This window comes from Octodon degus, unplaced genomic scaffold (genome assembly GCF_000260255.1).
Source record: "Octodon degus isolate 3935 unplaced genomic scaffold, OctDeg1.0 scaffold00005, whole genome shotgun sequence".
Taxonomy (NCBI): Eukaryota; Metazoa; Chordata; class Mammalia; order Rodentia; family Octodontidae; genus Octodon; species Octodon degus.
In genome coordinates, this window is record NW_004524581.1 from 30,788,855 (window position 1) to 30,806,585 (window position 17,731).

At 55.1% G+C, this 17,731-nt stretch overlaps 1 protein-coding gene across 2 annotated transcripts; it reads left to right on the plus strand.

The window, feature by feature from the left end:
* The first annotated feature begins 1,453 nt into the window (after positions 1-1,453).
* On the plus strand, positions 1,454-6,709 carry Bak1 (BCL2 antagonist/killer 1). Of its 2 annotated transcripts, none has more exons than XM_023720881.1 (6): positions 1,454-1,672; positions 3,385-3,499; positions 4,175-4,326; positions 4,514-4,657; positions 5,372-5,552; positions 5,636-6,709. In XM_023720881.1, exons 2-6 carry the CDS (start codon positions 3,416-3,418, stop codon positions 5,741-5,743), a joined length of 669 nt encoding a protein of 222 aa, XP_023576649.1. In that variant the 5' UTR covers positions 1,454-1,672; positions 3,385-3,415; the 3' UTR covers positions 5,744-6,709. The 2 variants fall into 2 exon arrangements, with proteins under 2 accessions (XP_023576649.1, XP_023576655.1); XM_023720887.1 differs by having other exon boundaries at positions 1,459-1,672; positions 3,385-3,488; positions 4,170-4,326.
* Positions 6,710-17,731: the final 11,022 nt, after the last annotated feature.

A 17,731-nucleotide genomic window follows, 5' to 3' on the forward strand; every position in this document is an offset into this window, starting at 1 on the left:
TGTCCTAGCCTCAGCTCCAGGCCCTTCGTGAAGAGCATCTCAGTTAATCCTTCTGGCTACCCTGAGACAAGCACTGTCTTATTCCCACTTGACAGATGAGGAAACTGAGGCAGAGAGACAGCATGGTGGAGGTGGATTTGAACCCAGGCAGTATGACTCCAGCTTTTCCTCAGACTGGGAAGTGTCCTGCCAGGCCTACAGGATGGGGGTCCATTTCCATCTTCCCCCATCATCACCATCTCCAGGGCCCATGCAATGTGGCCCTGAGTTCCGCAGACAGTCAGCTGGGGGAGGGAGGGGACCCCAGATGTGGCAGAGACCCCCAATTCCTGAGGGCACCTCCGCTTTGCCTCCGGGGCCAGAACCTCAGGATTTCCTCTGGGCTTCTGCGTCCCTGTCTCTCCTGACCCAACCTCCCTAACTGCCCACTCTCAGGAGGTGGCACCTGTAACCCCCCAAGGGGCTCAACCAGTTCCTCCACTGCCCCTGCTCCCCCCAGGCGACAGGAAAAGCAGCACATAGAGCAGTTGTGCCCCAAACCTGAGTGTGACCCAGGGGTCCTGGCTGCAGAGGGATCGTGGGACCAACTGCTCAGGAACAGCAGGTGCTGTCAAAGTCTGCGCTCAGCCAGAAACTTCTAGAAGGCAAGGAGAGATGGCACCGCCCCAGCCTCCAGCTCTGCTTCCTGCCAGGATGTGGGGTCACCAGAAAGCACCCAGCCACCTGTGTAGATCTGAACTAAGGCTGAATCCCAATTCATATTTACTATTCGCAGCATCTTCAGATGTGAGGTCCCAGTCCAGGGATCTCTTTGTTCACCTGTAAAATGGGCCCAGCTGACAACACCTGTGTCGGGGGAGTTGACTGAGACCCACATGACAACAGCTACTGAGGAGCAAGCAGGCATCAGGGTTCAAAATTGCAATCTGGGCTTTTCTTTTTTTTTTTTTTTAATTTTATTTATTTATGTGTGTGTGTGTGTGTGTGTGTGTGTGTGTGTGTGTGTGGCCAGCTCAGCCCACCAGGGGGCGGGGCTGGCTGGCATGTGGTGCTGGGGGATTGAACCGCGGTCCCTGTGCTTTGCTTAGCTTAGCTTGTTCCAAGTAGGTGCTTTAGACCACTGAGCCATCTCACCAGCCCAATCTGGGCTTTTCATCATTGGTCAGCACTAGGGAAAGGCCGAGGTGAGGGTGGCACTGGATGCGGTGGTGGTCCCTGTAACCCCAGCACTCTGGGAGACTAAGGTAGGAGGGCTACCTGTCTGTCTGGGCCCTCCTGAGCGATTTGAAGGAGGATGGTGCGGGGAGGTAGCTGAATCCCAAGGCCTGGGTTCAGTCCCAGTACCGGAAAGGAAGTGCCAGTGAAGACTGAGAAAGGCAGGGCGAGCAGCAGCAGCCTCAGCCGGCAGGGTTGGAGCTCCCAGAGCCCGGCCCACTGCATCCGGCGGCCAAGAGAGACTTCCTCTAGAGGGAGCTGAGCACAGCCGGCACCGGCGGCGGGCACCTCTAGGATCTGAGCGGCTACGCGGGTCCCTTGCGAGGGGCGGCAGTGGCCGCCTGCACTCGGGAATGTTCTGACGGAGGCCAGTTCCGGGAAGCCCGCCCGAAGCACCTACCTGTGGAGCTTAGACCTGGGCCCCGCTGAACCACCCCACTGGCTGGAGCACAGACAGGTCAGTGGCAGAGCCCCCCAATCCCACAGCCCCATAGCCTGGCCTGGAGGGCAAGAGCCCCCAAGCCAGTGGGGAGAGGGCCTGGAGTTTAGGGCTTGCCTGGGCAAGTTGTGACGGGAGCCCCTTGAGACAGCGTCCCCTCTGCCCTGCCCTGGATGCCAGGGGACCAGTCCTTAAGAATGTGGGGGGACAGGAGCAGAGGTCAAAGCCAAGGTCAAGGGCTGGGGCTGGGGTGCAGCTCCGAGGCAGCTGTGGAGTGCCCGGGTCCCAGGAAGTGGGGACAGAATGGAAAGCAGGGCTTGAAGGCCACTGGCTTGAGGAGACGCTCCAAGCGAGCCCCGAGGAGTGGGGGTGCCTGCAGCATCTTAGGGCCCTCTGCTCTGGGCAGGCCAGGGAGGCCGGGGAGGCGGGAGGGCGCAGCACTATGGAGGGTGCCGGGCACGGGTGAAGGAGGTGAGGACAGTCTGGCCTGCCCTGGCCTTCCATCCAGGAAGACAGAGTACACTGGGGACAGCTCCTGCCAATGGGAGGCTGGGGTCGTGGGACCAGGCTGGACGGCAGGGCCCTCAACAAGGACCATGGGGCCGGGAGATGGCTCAGTGGAATAAGCGCTTCCCTGGCAAGAGCAAGGGCCTGAGTTCAATCCTTGGCTCTGCCAAAAAACAAACAAACAAACAAACAAAAACAAGGACCAGAAGGGCTGGGTCGAACTGGTGATGAAGGCAGCCGGGGAAGAAATGGGGCTCCGGAAGGGGCACAAACTGAAAGTGAAAGGCAGACATCAGGAAATGATTGAGCGAGATGGCAGAGGCCAGGGCGGGTGGGGGACTGGGACAGTGGCCAGCCGGGCAGGCGAGCAGGTATGTGGCAGGGCAGCAGCAGAAGGCACCTTATGAAGGCCCTGGGGTGGGAAGGCCCTGGGGTATGGGCTTGAGGGTGCGAGACTACACCCCCCCCCCCCCGAGGCTGCCTGCAGGCCTTCGGGCCCTGGCACGTGCCTCTTTCCGGGTGCCTCTGTGAGTGGGCGTGCTGGGACTTTACTAGCGCGCCAGTTCCACCTTCCACACCTAGGTGTGCTGGTGCAAGCCTGTCATTCTGGCATGGCAGAGGCTGAGGCAGGAGGACCACTGGTCTGCGAGTCCAACACATGGCTGGACTAGGTATAGAGACCTTGTCTCAAAAGACAGTGTTGAGCATGGTGGTGCACACGGTTAGCCCCAGTACCCACAATCCTAGCATTCCAGAGGCTGAGGCAGGAGGATCACGAATCTGAGGCCAATTTAGGGTACATAACACAATCTTATCTCCAAAAACCTGGAGAACTGCAGACCCTCAGCAGGGGATTGCAGGACAGCAGCTCTGCTCCAGCCAGCTGCCAGCCCAAGGGAAATGGCCTTGATTGCTGTCGTGGATGAAGGGTGGAGCTCCAGGCCTGGGTACCAGGTGCACCCAGGAGGGCCGGGAGCAATGGGCAATGCGCCACGGAGCCAAGGACACGGCCGGGCCGCGCTGCACCTTCTGGTTACGGGGCTACTTCGGACAGGGCTGACTCCAGTCTGTCTCCTGTTGCTTTGCTGTTGGGACCCACAGGACACAGTGGCGGCTCTCTGAGAGAAGGGCCCCCTCCTGTGCTAAGCCGAGGCAACTTTCCTAGGGACCCACCCCGTGGCCCCAGTTCATCTCTATCAGGTTCTTTTCTGCCCCACCCACAGGCTGACACTGTCACCCACTAAGACCTGAACGATGGCATCTGACCAAGGCCCAGGTCCCCCTGACGACGAGGGGTGCAGTGAGGCCTCCTCACTGTCTGAAAAGGGTAAGCAAAGGGTAAGCGGCTCCCTGCCCCGCCCTGCCCTCCCTCTGCACCCAGGCTCTGGCCTCCCTTTGTGCCTGCGGGCCTGGGAGGAGGCAGAAGGCGAAAGCTGCTGTCTCCACCCCTTCACCCGTCTTCTGCTGGGTTCTGCCAGGTTGGGAGGAGCGGAGCTGGGAGGAGGGCAGGGCCAAGGGCGGGGTGCAGAGGAAGACGGGAAGGAGATGCCTCCCAGCCTGGGAGGAAGTAAGCTGCTGTCACCCGAAGGTCCCCGGAACAGGGGCGCCATTATTGTGACCTGGGAGGGAGTGAGGCTGCTACCCTCTGCCCTTCAGGAGCGCCCAGAGACCCAACTCAGACCCCTGCAGGCTCTCTCTGCCCTGGCCTCGGGCTTCCTGCCGCCAGTCTGTCCCCAGAGAGTCTCGCCCAGCCCGAGGCTACAGCTCCACAGTTTGTCTCCCCTAAGGGCTGGTGGCCTGATCACCTGGGCTGGTCCAGCCGGGTGACCTTATACCAGGCCCAGCCACCCTGTGCCGAGGAATATCCCTCAATCACCAGATGTCGGCACTGGGACGTTCTGCCCATGGCTGGGGTGGCAGTGCCCTGGAGAGCGGGCACACTTCACTCACACAGCCCTGGCTGCTGGGGTCTGGCCCTCCCTCACTGATCCCTGGCTTTGACCTCCAGAGCAGCAGGTGGCCCGGGACACCGAGGAGGTTTTCCGAAGTTACGTGTACTACCGCCACCAGCAGGAGCAGCAGCAGCAGCAACAGGAACAGGAGGGCGAGGGGGCAGCTGTGTCCACTGACCCCGAGATGGACACTTTGCCCCTAGATCCAAGCAGGTGAGCGTCAGCCTGACCCACAGCAGCAGCCATGGGGAGAGAGGCTCACGTGGGGTCCTTGGCCCTGGGGCCAGCACTGACATCAGAGGACGCTGTTGGGAACATCCCAGGAGGGGTGCACAGGCAGGCCCCTTGGGCACACCTCAGCCTCCCCTGCCAGCTGCCCACCCACTGTCTCCCGGCCCAGCACCCTGGCCCAGGTGGGTCGGCAGCTGTCCGTCATCGGAGACGACATCAACCGGCGCTACAACTCTGAGTTCCAGAGCCTGCTGCAGCAGCTACAGCCCACAGCAGACAACGCCTATGACCTGTTCCTCAAGATTGCCTCCAGGTACCCACCTGTGGCCTAGCCTGGCATGCCCCTCCATGGGACGTGCTCCCACACTCGCCCTCCTCTGTCCGGATGGGTTTCTGCTGAGACTGCCAAAAGGTACAGCCTCGGCGCTGTCATCTGGGCAGAGACCAGGTACCTGGTGCCTACCCCCACCTGCCACCTGCTGCTGGGCCCCACTGGCCTTAGGTGAAGCTCGTGGACCCACTAGGCAGACACATCTCCACCCGCATGAGGCCATCAAGAGTCAGGGCAGGTGGGCAGGCGGTAGAGAGGGAGGCCATGGGTGATAGACTTAGACCCTGCTCCATGCTGGAATGCACAGTCTGTGCCCTGGGGTCCCCGCACTGCCTGACTTGGGGGGCTGTCCTAATCTCTTCTGTCCTTTTCTTCTGCTGTCTCTCGGGCTGCCAGGCCAGCATCGACACCCACAGGTAATATCCCTGCTTCCTTTGCCCTCTCTGCCCTTCCGTCTGCAGCCTTTGGGCCACACCTCTGCAGCGGCACCCACTGTGTTTGCCCCTGGAGCTTTTTCTTCTTCCACAGAGCCCCTAGCTCTTCCCAAGCTGAGGCCAGGCCATGGCAGCTTCTGCAGCCGACTCACAACCCTGCCATTCGGTCTTCCAATGGGGGGTCAGGGGACTCAGGGCCCAGGGGGAGTCCATAGAAGACCCCCAGGACTCTCTGCCGACTTCCTGGGTGCTCTGCTTGCAGTCTGTTTAAGAGCGGCATCAACTGGGGCCGTGTGGCGGCTCTGCTGGCCTTTGGCTATCGCCTGGCTCTGCACGTCTACCGGCAAGGTCTGTCTGGCTTCCTGGGCAAGGTGACCAGGCTGGTGATTAACTGCATGCTGCACTACTGCATCGTCCACTGGATCGCCAAGGAGGGTGGCTGGGTGAGTGGCCGTGTCCTTGCAGCTGGGGCTACCCTGGTCCCCAGGTTGCAGGCCCCCTTATGACACCCTATCTCTCTTGACAGGAAAAAGCCGTTAGGTGGGTTAATGACCCCATCCTGATCGTGGGGGCAATCCTTGGCCTGGTTCTGGTGGGAGAATATGTGGTACGAAGATTCTTCAAGTCATCCTGACCCGTGGGGGCCCTCTACGGCCTCAGCTTAGACACCTGCCTGCATTTCAACCCAGACTCCTCCCTCAACTCCCCCCTGCAGGAGTTCCCCCTACCCCGAGTACAGAAGCTTTAGCAAATGAGCACCCCAGCATCAGGGGGCCCTGCCTGGGGGTCATTCAAGCTGCATAAAAGCCCCAACTTTGCATGGTGCTAGCAGCCCCTCTCCGGCCTCCATCCTGCCGGAGGGGGGTCTGTAACTTCCTTCCCCAGCTGTCCTGGAACCCCCTGACCTTCCTTCCTCAGCTGCCTCACCTGCTGAGAGGAGGAAGAGATGCCCAGACTCAGCATAGCTCCTGGGGCAGGCTGGCTGGGATGGGGGTCCAAAGTCCTGCTCCCCACCCCATACTGCCTTTGTGGCTGGACTCTCAGGGATTCTGAGCCAGGGTCAGGGCTGGGGTCAGGGTCAGGGTCAGGGTCAGAGCAGTCTGTAGAGTCCATCAAGACCTCCCAGCCTGGCTCCCTGTCCTCGTCCTCCCCTCCCCCCCCAAAAAAAAAAAAAAAAAAAACTGACTCCCAGTCACTGTATGACCTATGGTGCACAGTGAGGACCTCACCCCATTCCCCAGGGGCCTTTCTAACGGGCTTCCTGAGGCCTCTTTTTGACCCAATTCCAACACAGGGGCTTGGGATGGGGGCTCACCTGGAGATGTCTTGGTGGGAGGGGCCCCAGGAGCTGGGTTGTCACTCCTGGCCTGGGTACTGTAATCCGTGGATATAGCTGGGGAAACCGTGAATACTTGAGCTCCACCCCACCCCACCCACGCTCCATGCTCCTGGCCTGCCGAGGCCCTCTTGGTGGTGGGTGTGAGGAGGGCAGTGGAGGCCTGGGGGGCTTGGAGAGAAGTCCTTGATAAAGCCAAATGCAGGGAGAGGTTTTAGGTGGTGGTGCCTGCTGGCGAGCCTCTGATGGTGTTTGCAAATAAAGCATGCAATGCCCCTACTCCCGCCTGGCATGTTTGTACCCTCTGGTCCCTCTCTCCCCTGGGCTGGCCTGCTGGCTGGCACCTAGCTTGTCAGCAAACTCTCACCCTGGGCCCTCAATCTCCTGAGGAGCCCTGGAAGACCTTGGCCTCTTCTCCACGCCCTTCCCTCATTTCCATGGGGATCCAGGCAGCTTCCCACCCCTTCAGGAAGTCGGGGATCCCTTTGGCTGCTAGGAACAGCAGCATAAGTCAGAGGACCGCCCCTCCCCCCGGGCCACCTCATGCCTGGCCTGGATTCTTCCTCCCCAGGGCTGCCGCCCACGCTGGCCCAAGGACTTCTCCCCCACACTTAACTCTGCCTGGGACACAATGTCCCAGCTCCCCCTTCCTGATGTCCCCACAGCTACACACAATCACATAGGGCTTTTTCCATTCTAGTTCGCCGCTGCAAGGGAGTCCCTGTGGAGCCACAGCCAGGGGGGATAAAAATAACAAGCATGCGGGCGTTGAAATGTTCCCAGATCTACCTCTCTCCAGGCCTGGGCCCCAGCTGTGTTTCTGATGCCCCTCCGAAGTCACATCAAAGTCCCCGCGCTTGTCTCTGCCCGGGCTGTGGCGGTGCAGAAAGGCAGGGTGCGATTAGGAGAGGATGCTGGAGGACCCTGCAACGTGCAAGAAAAGCTCAAAGATACTATCTACCCCGGCGTGTGCCAGGCTTGAGGATAAAACTATTTTCGCAGCCCAGGCGCTAGGCGTGGTGCGCGGACGTGAGCGTGCGTGCCTGTGTTGGTACAAGGAGCCAGACAACGGGGGCCTCGCCCGAAAAGGTCAGCTAGCTAGGCCTCGCCACCTGCAGACTGGCCCAAGGTCTTGGGTGCAGGCAGCAGCGGGTGCGTGTGTGCAGCTGGTTTCACTTAAGGCAGTTTGGGGGATAGGCTCCTGGGTCGCCAGCAAGACCGGAAGAGACCCGGCTGCCCAGGTCAAAGATGGCGCCACTGCTTCAAACGCGCTGACGCGCCCTTCTGTGGGCGGGGCCTCCGGGCCCCCGTGGGAGTAGAGGACGGCTGCACCGAGCGTTGAGCGCAGAGCGCTTCCTTTCGGGTCGCTAGAAAGTTGGATCTGCAAAGCGGAGATGTGGTCTCTGCCCCTCTGAGGAAGATGTTGGCATGTTATTCTACACATCTTTTTTTTTTTTCCCCCAGTATTTGGAGAGTGAACCCAGGGTCTTCCTATTGAGCTACATCCCCAACCCTTTTAGTTTTTTTTGTTGTTGTTGTTTTGTTTTTTAATTTTATTTATTTGTGTGTGTGTGTGTGTGTGTGTGTGTGTGTGTGTGGCCAGCTCAGCCCACCAGGGGGCGGGGCTGGTTGGCATGTGGGGCTGGGGGATTGAACCATGGTCCCTGTGCTTTGCTAAGCTTGTTCTAAGTAGGTGCTTTAGACCACTGAGCCATCTCACCAGCCCAAATTCAACTTTATTTTTATTTATTTTTTTTTTTATTTTTTCGGTATAGGGAATTGAACTCAGGACCTCGTGCTTGCTAGGCAAGTGCTTATTCTACTGAGCTATCTCTCTGGTCCTCCCTTTTAGTTTTTTAAAATAATTTTTACTTCTTCAAATTTACTTATTTTTGAGGCAGGGCCTCGCTGGATAGCCCAGGTTGACCTTGAACTCACTATGTAGTCCAACTGCCTTCAAATCCTCTCTCCTCATCCTGCTCGGTGCTGGGATTACTGGCCTGAGCCACGGCATCGGGCTCCGCAGCCCTTCTCATTTTGAGGCGGGGGTCTCACTAGACTGCCAGGATGCCCTGACGGGGCGCGAACCTGCCATCCTCCTGCCTCGGCTTCCCAGGTGTGCTTTCCTGGGTTGCCAAAGCCAGGGGGGTTGAGAAGCAGGGAGTCAAGCGGAAGCCGCGGGAAGCGGGCTGCGCTGAAAATGTGGCTGTGCAGTTCGCGGCGCAAACAGCCGCCTTCCCCGCGGCCTTGGTCTCCTGCGCCTCGGGGACCCTGCTGCCTCACTTTCAAGCATTTGATTTACCGCGCCAAAGAAAGCTTATTTTCGGTCACTGGGCATCCACTCAAACCCTGTACTTCATAAAAAGGCATGAAAAATTCCATTCTTCACCTAAAAGCATTCAACAGGTTATTTGAACAAGTTTCTATGACCAAACTATTAGGCTAGCATTTCATAAATTAAAATGATCCACTAGTTCATTAAAATTAATGAAGACACAGCATCCTGTTCCGGTTGCATGCACTTTAAATGTAGGGACCTCTTACTGGGCGTGGTGGGGCACGCCTGTAATCCAGCACTTGGGAGGCTGAGGCAGGAGGACTGCAAGGACTGCATGAGTTTGAGGCCAGGCTGGGCTACATGGGTAGACTCTGTCTCAAAAAAAAAAAAAAAAAAAAAAAGAGTGAGGCCTCTGATTCCAGACACTTGGAAACTGCAGATTCAGTTCAGTCTGATTCAATCTGAGGCGAACAAATGGTCCCCATTCTGCATGTGTGTGTGTGTGCCTGTGACTCGGGATGCCGGCCCTGCACACTCCGGCCATCTGGAGGCTGTCCTCCAGCTGCCCCCTTGCCCCTGACCTGTGATTCCACCTACAGCCATGGCAGCTTCTCCGGTTTATTTCCTGAGGACCTTGGGGTCCAGGAGAGGGTTAAGCACACCTGTAACCCAACACTCTGGAGGCTGAGACAGGAGGACTTCGAGTTAAATCCCAGTCTGGACAGTTTAGTGGCTTAGCTGGACCCTGTCTCAAAAAAAAAAAGAGGGTGGGGTGTGGCTCAGTGTGAAGGCTCTGGGTTCAAGTGCTAGTACACACAAGAACACAGCAACTATAGAGGCTGTGATCTGGCTGACAGCCAAGTGGTGGCCCGTGAAGGTCTGGGCAGTCACTGCATGGCCATCAGACCCTGAGCTTAGACGCCACCTGGGTGACCCAGCCAGGAGCAGCCCCTCTCTGGCCTGGTGCGGGGAGAAGCTCAGCAGGGACCGGGCTGTCCAGCACCCCCGGGCCGTGCATCCCCCTTGGTCCCTTCTGGGGGGCACAGCTATTCCTGGGTGCCCCTGCACAAAGTGGGGTTCCTGAGTCACCCACAGCTCCACCTCCGTGGCTGAGTGCTGCCCCCAGCACCAGGGTTGGACCCAGAGCCTTGGTGCTGGCCCTGTCCCTGCTCCTTTATTTATGTGAAGGTCCAAAAGCTCGTAATTGTATTTTTGTTCCTAGTGGAGGCTTGCAGCACAGAACAGCCACCTTCACGGGGAGTTAGCACATGTGCGTAACACACCTCAGTTGGCCCACTTTTTGGCCAGCACCAGATTCATTTATGCATCTTAATCTGCAGCACTATTTAATTTTATTTCATTTCTTTGTTTTTTTAAAGACAGGGTCAGGCCAGGGAGATGGCTCAGCAGTATAGGTGCCTGCTTAGCAAGCGCAAGGTGCCAAGCCCCATCCCTAGTACCGTAAAATAAAAAAGGCGGGGTTTCACTATGTAGCCCAGGCTGGCCTCGCACTTGTGATGATCCTCCTGCCTGGGCCTCCCGCGTGCTGCAATCACAGGAATGGACCCCAGGGGCGCTGCCACACCTGCCCTCCCAGCCTTTATTTTTAATGTTTTTTCCCCCCTCGACAGGATCTCTCTAAATTCCCCAGGACTCAAACACGAGATTCTCCTGCCTCTGCCTCCCACAGCGCCAGCGTACCAGTGTGCCCCACCACACCTAGTTATTTTTTGAGATGAAAATCTTGCTATTTTGCCCAGGCTGATCTTGAACTACTGAGCTCAAGTGATCCTCTGGCCTCAGCCTCTTGCTTCGGCGCTGGAGATGAAACCCAGAGCCCTGCTTGAGCTACATCCCAGCCAGGGATGACCTCTGTTCCACATCTGGTGAGGGTCCCTTCTCCCATCTCATCATTGCCACCACCAAACTGGTGTCACAAACAGCATCTGTGGGGGCCAGGAGATAGCTCAGCAGAATAAGTGCTTGAGGCCCTGAGTTCAATCCTCAGTACCACACACACACAAAAAAAAAAACAGCATCTATGTCAGGACACAGAGACCTGGGGAAAGCTGGCCATGGGCACACGCTTATCTCAGCACCGGTAAGCTGAGGCAGGAGGACTGCTGTGAGTTTCAGGCCAGCCTGGGCTACACAGTGAGACCCTGCTTCAAATCAACCAAACAAAACCAAACCTCTGCACTCCTGCACCTCCCCAAGAGCACCTGTGCACCCCAGGGATGCAGCTGCCAAGGCAGCCGGGGTTCGGTGGGTTGGGTGCGTGATGCGTCGGGAAGCAGGGGCTGCGAGGTCTGAAGTTTGCCCAGCCTGACCCCCCACCTCCGGGACCTGGAGACCTCCAAGGAGGCAGGAGGGACACAAACTCATGCTCAGACCAGCACTCGAGGCCTTCTCTATCTTACAATTTTTTTTTTTTCGGCACTGGGGACCGAACGCAGGGCCTTAGCGCTGACCTGGAAACCTTATTTTTTTGGTACCTAGATGGAACTCCTCTGGACCTCGTGCTTGCCAGAAAGGTGGTTGTGCCAGGGAGCTATCTCGCAGACCCCTCCAACCCTTTTTTATTGTGAGGCAGGGTCTCACTCAATTGCCCAGATGGTCAGGCATGGTGAGGCAGACCTGGAATCCCAGCACTCGGGAGGCTGAGGCAGGAGGGTTGCTGTGAGTTTGAGTCCAGCCTGGGTTACATAGTGAGTTCAAGACTAGCCTGAACTACATCGTGAGACCCTGTCTCAAACCCTCCTCCCCAAACCCCCAGAAGAAAAAAAAAAAGACAAAGTCGGTGGAATTCAAACCTCCTTCCCATCTTCCTGCCTCAGCCTCCTGCAGCAGCACTGCAGGCCTGCGCCTCCACGCCAAAGCTCTGCTCTGTTTTGCTTTGTTTGTTCTGACCTTGAGCCAGTGTGATGGATTCCTGTGGTCTTAGCGCCTGAGAGGCTGAGGCAGGAGGATCTGAAATTCAAGCCAAGCCTAGACAACTCCCTGATTTCACAAGACCCTGTCTCAAAAAAAAGCTAGGGGTTCGGCTCAGTGTGAAGGCTGTAGACTGGGTTCTCATTTATACATGTAAAACACATCGATATGTAAAGTACCTATTAACCTTTTTTTTTTTTTTTGAGTCAGGATCTCGCTGTGTAGTGAGATTCAGGATGACCTTCAATTCTAGAGATCTTTCTGCCTCAGCCTCCTGAGGGCTGAGAGGGAGCTGCCTGGCAGGCCATATTTATACATTTATCTTACCTCATTTTCACAAGTCTATGAAATCTGCTTAGTAGATAAAGAAACAGGTTTAGTGAGGCTCAGTACTTTCCCAAAGTAGCTGACGAAGCCCAGATTTTATCTCAAACCTGTTCCCTTCTGGGAGCTGTGGTTTCTCCTGTCTTCTTTTATCATTGCTGGAGAACAGATCTGGGGCTGGAAAATAAGAACTACAAATCACTGCCTTTCCCTTTTCCTTTGTGTCATCCTCTTCTGATCAGCTCCTTTCTTTATTATTAACTAAAGATTACATGAGGCCATTTTTTTTTTTTTTTTTTTTTGGCCTGTGTTTCCACAATAGGTCCCAAAAGGCCAGATTAAAAATCAGAATGGAAAGCCAGGTGTAGTGGTCCATGCCCATAATCCCAGCACTGGGAGGCTGAGGCAGCAGTGTTGACGTGAATTCAAGGCCAGTTTGGATTACCCAATGAGACGGTCTCAAAAAAATATTTTTTTAAACTAAAAAACAAAAGATGGGGGGGCTGCCCTTAGCTCAGTGGTTTAAGCACCTGCTCATGCAAAGGTGGTCAGGAGCAGGAAACCGCAGTTCTAGCCCCAGTTCTGCCTGCCTTACCAGACCTGCCCTTCAGGCAGGCTGAGCCACAAAAAAAAAAAAAAAAAAAAAAAAAAAAAAAATCCTTTTGGGGCCGGGGAGATGGCTCAGTAGAATAAGCCCTTGCCTGGCAAGTGCAAGGACCTGAGTTCAATCCCCAGTTTGCCAATAAATAAATAAACAAAAGATGGAGTCACTCAAGCTTCAGCAGGAAACAGAAAGGAAGCTATCACGTGACCTCACCAGGAAGCAGGTTTCCTGGAGCCTGTGACGTGCCCTCTGCCCTCTCTTAAGGGTAACCTGACCATGGCCAGACAGTCATTTCCTATTGCTTTCTGCTGTGTCCCCACCTCACAAAAGAAAGAAACTTGGAAATAATAGCTTGGGAGGCTGAAAACAGGAGGCTCACTAAGGGTCCGGTATGTGTAGTAAGACCCTGCAGACTCTGTACTAAACACACTTAAAAAAAAACAACCAACTTAACCATAAATTTTTGACGTAGCTGGGCATGGTGGCACATGCCTATAATCCCAGCACTGGATAGGCTGAGGCAGGAGGATTGCTTTGAGTTCAAGACCAGCCTGGGTTACAAAGCGAGCTTAAGGCCAGCCTGAGCTGCATACTAATGCCCTGTCATAACAAAACAAACAAATAAATAAATAAAATTGTGGAGGCATTTGCTGAGCACAGTGACACACGCCTATAATCCCAGCACTTAGGAGGCTGAGGCAGGAGGATTGAAACTTTGAGTGTCACCTGGCCACTTTACTGAGACCCTGTCTCAAAATAAAGAACACAGCACTCAGGAGCCTGAGGCAGGAGGATGGTCTCAAGTTCAAGACCAGTATGGGCTACAAAGTGAGCTCAAGGCCAGCCTAAACTGCTTAGCAAGACCCTGTCTCAGAAAGACCAAAGCAAACAAACAAATAAAAGGGCTGGGTGCAGCTCAGTGCAAAGGCCCGGATGCAGCCTTCAGTGTTAGAAAGAGAAGAATGGCAGTGTCTTGTGTTGTGGCAGACTTCCCAGGCCAGCCTCCAATTCCTAATCCCACTGCCTCAGCTTCCCGAGTGACAGGGAAGAGACTTGGATTATGTTTGTAAACAACACTGGAATCTTTACGATAACTTGGTTTGCCACACTTAAAGGGTGGAATTATTAGGTGTATGGGAATTATTTATGTGCTTAACACTTTTTTCTTGTTTGACTTGTAAATCTGCCCTATGAGGAATTTGAAGTGCTTGGAGAAAAGAAAGTCAAGTATGCTAAATTAGTTTAAATATTTAAGAGAATTTAATTAAGTGTAAACGGTATGAGAAATGCTCAAGCAAATTTAATATGTCAAGTCCATGGGCTAGTTGAACATTAATCAAAGAATGAGTTATGGCTCTTATTTTTATACAAAATTTACAAGATTTTGAAATAGAATATCACGGTATGCAAGTTAAATTTAAGAATTTCTTTTTTTTTTTTTTTTTTTTTTTTTAAGGAAGACCTGATTTTAAATTTACAACCCCCACTTTGAGCATGGTGTGTGACCTCAGCCTTGGAGAGCGAGGCACGAGAACTGCCGCAAGTTCAAATACAATAAATTTACAACTCCCATCCTCTTGGGACTGGGGCGTTCACAGTGGGTTTCATCCCCTGCCCTTTACTTTTTACTTTTTAAAAATCTTTTTGGTGCTGGGAATTGAGCTCACAACCTTGTGGCTGCCAGGCAGGTACTGTCCGCTGAGCTATGTCCCGGACCCAAAATTTTTATTAGGTTGGTTTTTTTTTGAGACAGGGTCTCACTACATAGTTCAGGCTGGCCTTGAACTTGAGGCAATCCTCCTGCCTCAGCTTCCAGGTGTTGGACTACAAGTGTGCACCACCACACCCAGCATTTCATTTTTAATTTTGAGACAGGGTCTTGTTGCATCGCTAAACTGTCCAGGCTGGACTCAAATTTGCAGCCTCCCCCCTCAGCCCGCCAGAGCGCTGGGATCCCAGGCGGCAGCTCCATGCTTAGCCCTCAGTTCACAACTTTGACAGTGGCAACTTCAAATGGCCCTGTTTTGCAATTTCTTCCCAAGGACATCTCCCCTTCTAGACCAGACTTCCCGCCAGTGTTCTCCTCTGAGCCTCTCCCTGCCCACGGTGTTAGGGAAAAGGCAAATGCTGTTCTTTGGAACAGGCTCTGCCTTGGGCCCACCAGTCCATCCTGGACATCAGAATGGAGTCACCATGCTAGCGTTCCATGTCACCAGGCATGGTGGCACAGGCCTGTTATCGCAGCACTCTTTCTTCCAGAACCAGGGATTGAACTCAGGCCCTTGTGCTTGCCAGGCAAGCACTTATTCCACTGAGCTATCTCCCCGGCCCCTTCTCAGCACTCTGGATGGAAAGTTTGCACCTAGCTTGGACAATTTAGGGAGATCCTTTCTCAAAATTAAATTCTTAAAATATGGGCTGGAAAGTGACTTTATGAAAAAGGTATGGGTTCAATTCCCAGTACTGGAAGAAAAAAAAAAAGTTTCATGTCATCAAACCTAAATTGTACCCTGACCTTCCCAGAAATCCAGAAGCCCTGTGTGATGTACACACCTGCAATCCCACCCGCTGTAAAGCTGAGGCGGGAGGATCACGGTGGGTTCCAGGCCACTGGGCTACTTACTGAGTTCAAGGCCGGCCTGAACCATAGAGTGAGATCCTGTCTCAGAAAAGCAAATAGTACTACTACTAATTAATAATAACAATAATAATAATGAAAAAAAATAATGAACTTCCCCTTGCCTTACAGAAAAAGTAACTTCAAGTAGTCTGGCGTCAACCCATCGGGTGCTTGTCCGCAGTTCTGCCCGCCTCTCCCGAGGGCCAAGCACAGGGATTACAGCCCCGCCCCGTCCGGTCCTGTCCCCACGGGTCTGCAAAACCGCTCTCCTCGCGGCGCTCCGTCCCGCTCCCCTGCGTCCTGGCGTGGACCTGGAAAAGAAAGCTAGAATAAGACGCACTAAGACGGTGGCAGTGTGATTGCCTGTTTTCCCCTTTGCTTTAGACGGCCGGCGGGACCCACAGTCACAGCAGGCCCGGGGGGGTCGGGGGGGCGTGCGCTTTTTGGCGCAACCCTGGGGCGCAAAGGGGAGGACCCCGGCGCTCCGAGCTCCGGGAACGGAGTACAGAGACGCGAGTCCTCCAGGGCCCAGAGGGGCCGCGTCCCGCGTCGGGGGCGGGGCCTGGGCCTGGGGGCGTGGCGTCAGTGGCGAGGTCTTTTCCCGCCCAGCCCTTCCCGCTCGCCAGGGTGGCCCTTTCTTCCTTCGAGGGCGGTGCGGGCTGGTCCGCCCGCCGTGGATAAGCTGTGGCCTGGGAGCTGTGCTGTGGGCCTCGAGCTGGGGCTGGGGTTCCTCAGAAGAAGAGCGTTAGGCAGCCCCGCAGGGCGCGGCGCTGGTGGAGCGCGGGGGCGGCCGGGCCGAGGGCCGGCCGGGCCGCTTCCGCTGGAGGCCGCTGCTGGCCGGCGGGGCTGCCTTCCCAGCGTGCACAGCGGGAGCCCTGATCGCCTCCCCCCCCCCAAGATAGTTCCACTTCGAAACCCAGGTCTGATTCTTTTCTTTTTGCTAATTTTAACTTTTATTAGTACAGTAGTCCCTCGCTACTTTGTGGTCCGACTTTCGCGGACTCACTGTTTTCGCGGGCTTCCGAAAAATAGTAATCTAAATTATTTATCGTGGGTTTTTCTCTATTTCGTGGGATTTTGCGGTAGTGTACAGTACTATATACATATTTGTATGCTTAATGTTTATGGTTTTCATGATCTTTGCCTAAAAGGTTTGTTTTTTTTTTTTTTTTTGGCGGAACCGGGGATTGAACTCATGCCCTTGCGCTTGCCAGGGAAGCGCTTATTCCACTGAGCCATCTCCCCAGCCCTTAAAAGTTTTAAAATATATTAAAAATGTTAATTCTGGGCCGGCCAGAGAGCTCGGCGGATTGAAGCACCCGCTTCGGCAGACCGGGGGCCGGGGCTTCGATCCGCAGCCCGCCGTGCCAGCCCAGCCCCCAGGGCGCGCTGAGGGGGCGCTTGAGACTGGAAGTGGTGGCGCGCCTGAGATCCCAGGGCTTGGGAGGCTGAAAACAGGAGGATCACTCGAGTCCGCTCAGTGTAGGGAGACCCTGGAGACCCTGCACTAAAGACGTTTTTAAAAAGTTCATTCTAACATATTAAAAGAATATTCGCTGTTTACAGTATGTATTTTTTTAGCGGATGAAAATGAGATGCGCCGCTGCAGCTGGAGCTAGTTTGCCCGCCGCACGCGATGGGCGGGTCAGTGGAAGGCGACCAAGCGGGCATCGTCTTCTGCGTCCCGGGCGACGACCGGCGCGGCAGCCCTGCCTCGGCGTGTGCGCTCGCGTGCCCCGCGCGTACCTGCAGCGTTTCCCCGGTTCACCTCACACCGACCCCTGATCCTAGTTCTGCTCTGCAGTGTTGTGTTTTTGAGATTTTCGTAAGAGACTGAATTCACCTCAAGCCCTATAATGCCACCCAAACGCTCTTCGCCGTCTAAGGTTTCTGGCAGCAAACCCAAGCGCCAGAGGAAGATGCTTACCTTAAGAGAAGGTAGAACTTCTCGATATGCTGAAGGAAGGAAGAAGCTTCGCGGCTGTTGGCCACCATTACAGGATCAGCGAGTCTACAGTGCACTGTATCATAAAGGACGAGAAGAAGGTCAGGCCTGCGTTAGGTATGACTTTCAACAAGACCACGAGGAGGGTGGTTACTCCCCGCAGTGAGAGGATTGTGAAGATGGAGTCCACGTTAGTCACGTGGATTAATGACTGCCAGGAAAAGAATATCTCTCTGGATACACAGAGATACTCTTTTGGCACAAGCCAAACAACTCTATGACTAATTAGCAGCAAAAAGGGACAGTCACGACGGTGATGGGAATGAGGACAAGGACCAGATCGCTGAAGCAGGGCCTTCCAGTGCTTCCTCCCCAGGCCAACCCCATTCAGTGCTAGCAAGGGCTGGTTTGACAAATTTCAGAAACGCTTTGGACTCAAGAGCGTTTCTCTGAGGCTGGTGAGATGGCTCAGTGGTCTAAAGCACCTACTTAGAACAAGCTTGGCAAAGCACAGGGACCGCGGTTCAATCCCCCAGCACCACATGCCAGCCAGCCCCGCCCCCTGGTGGGCTGAGCTGGCCACA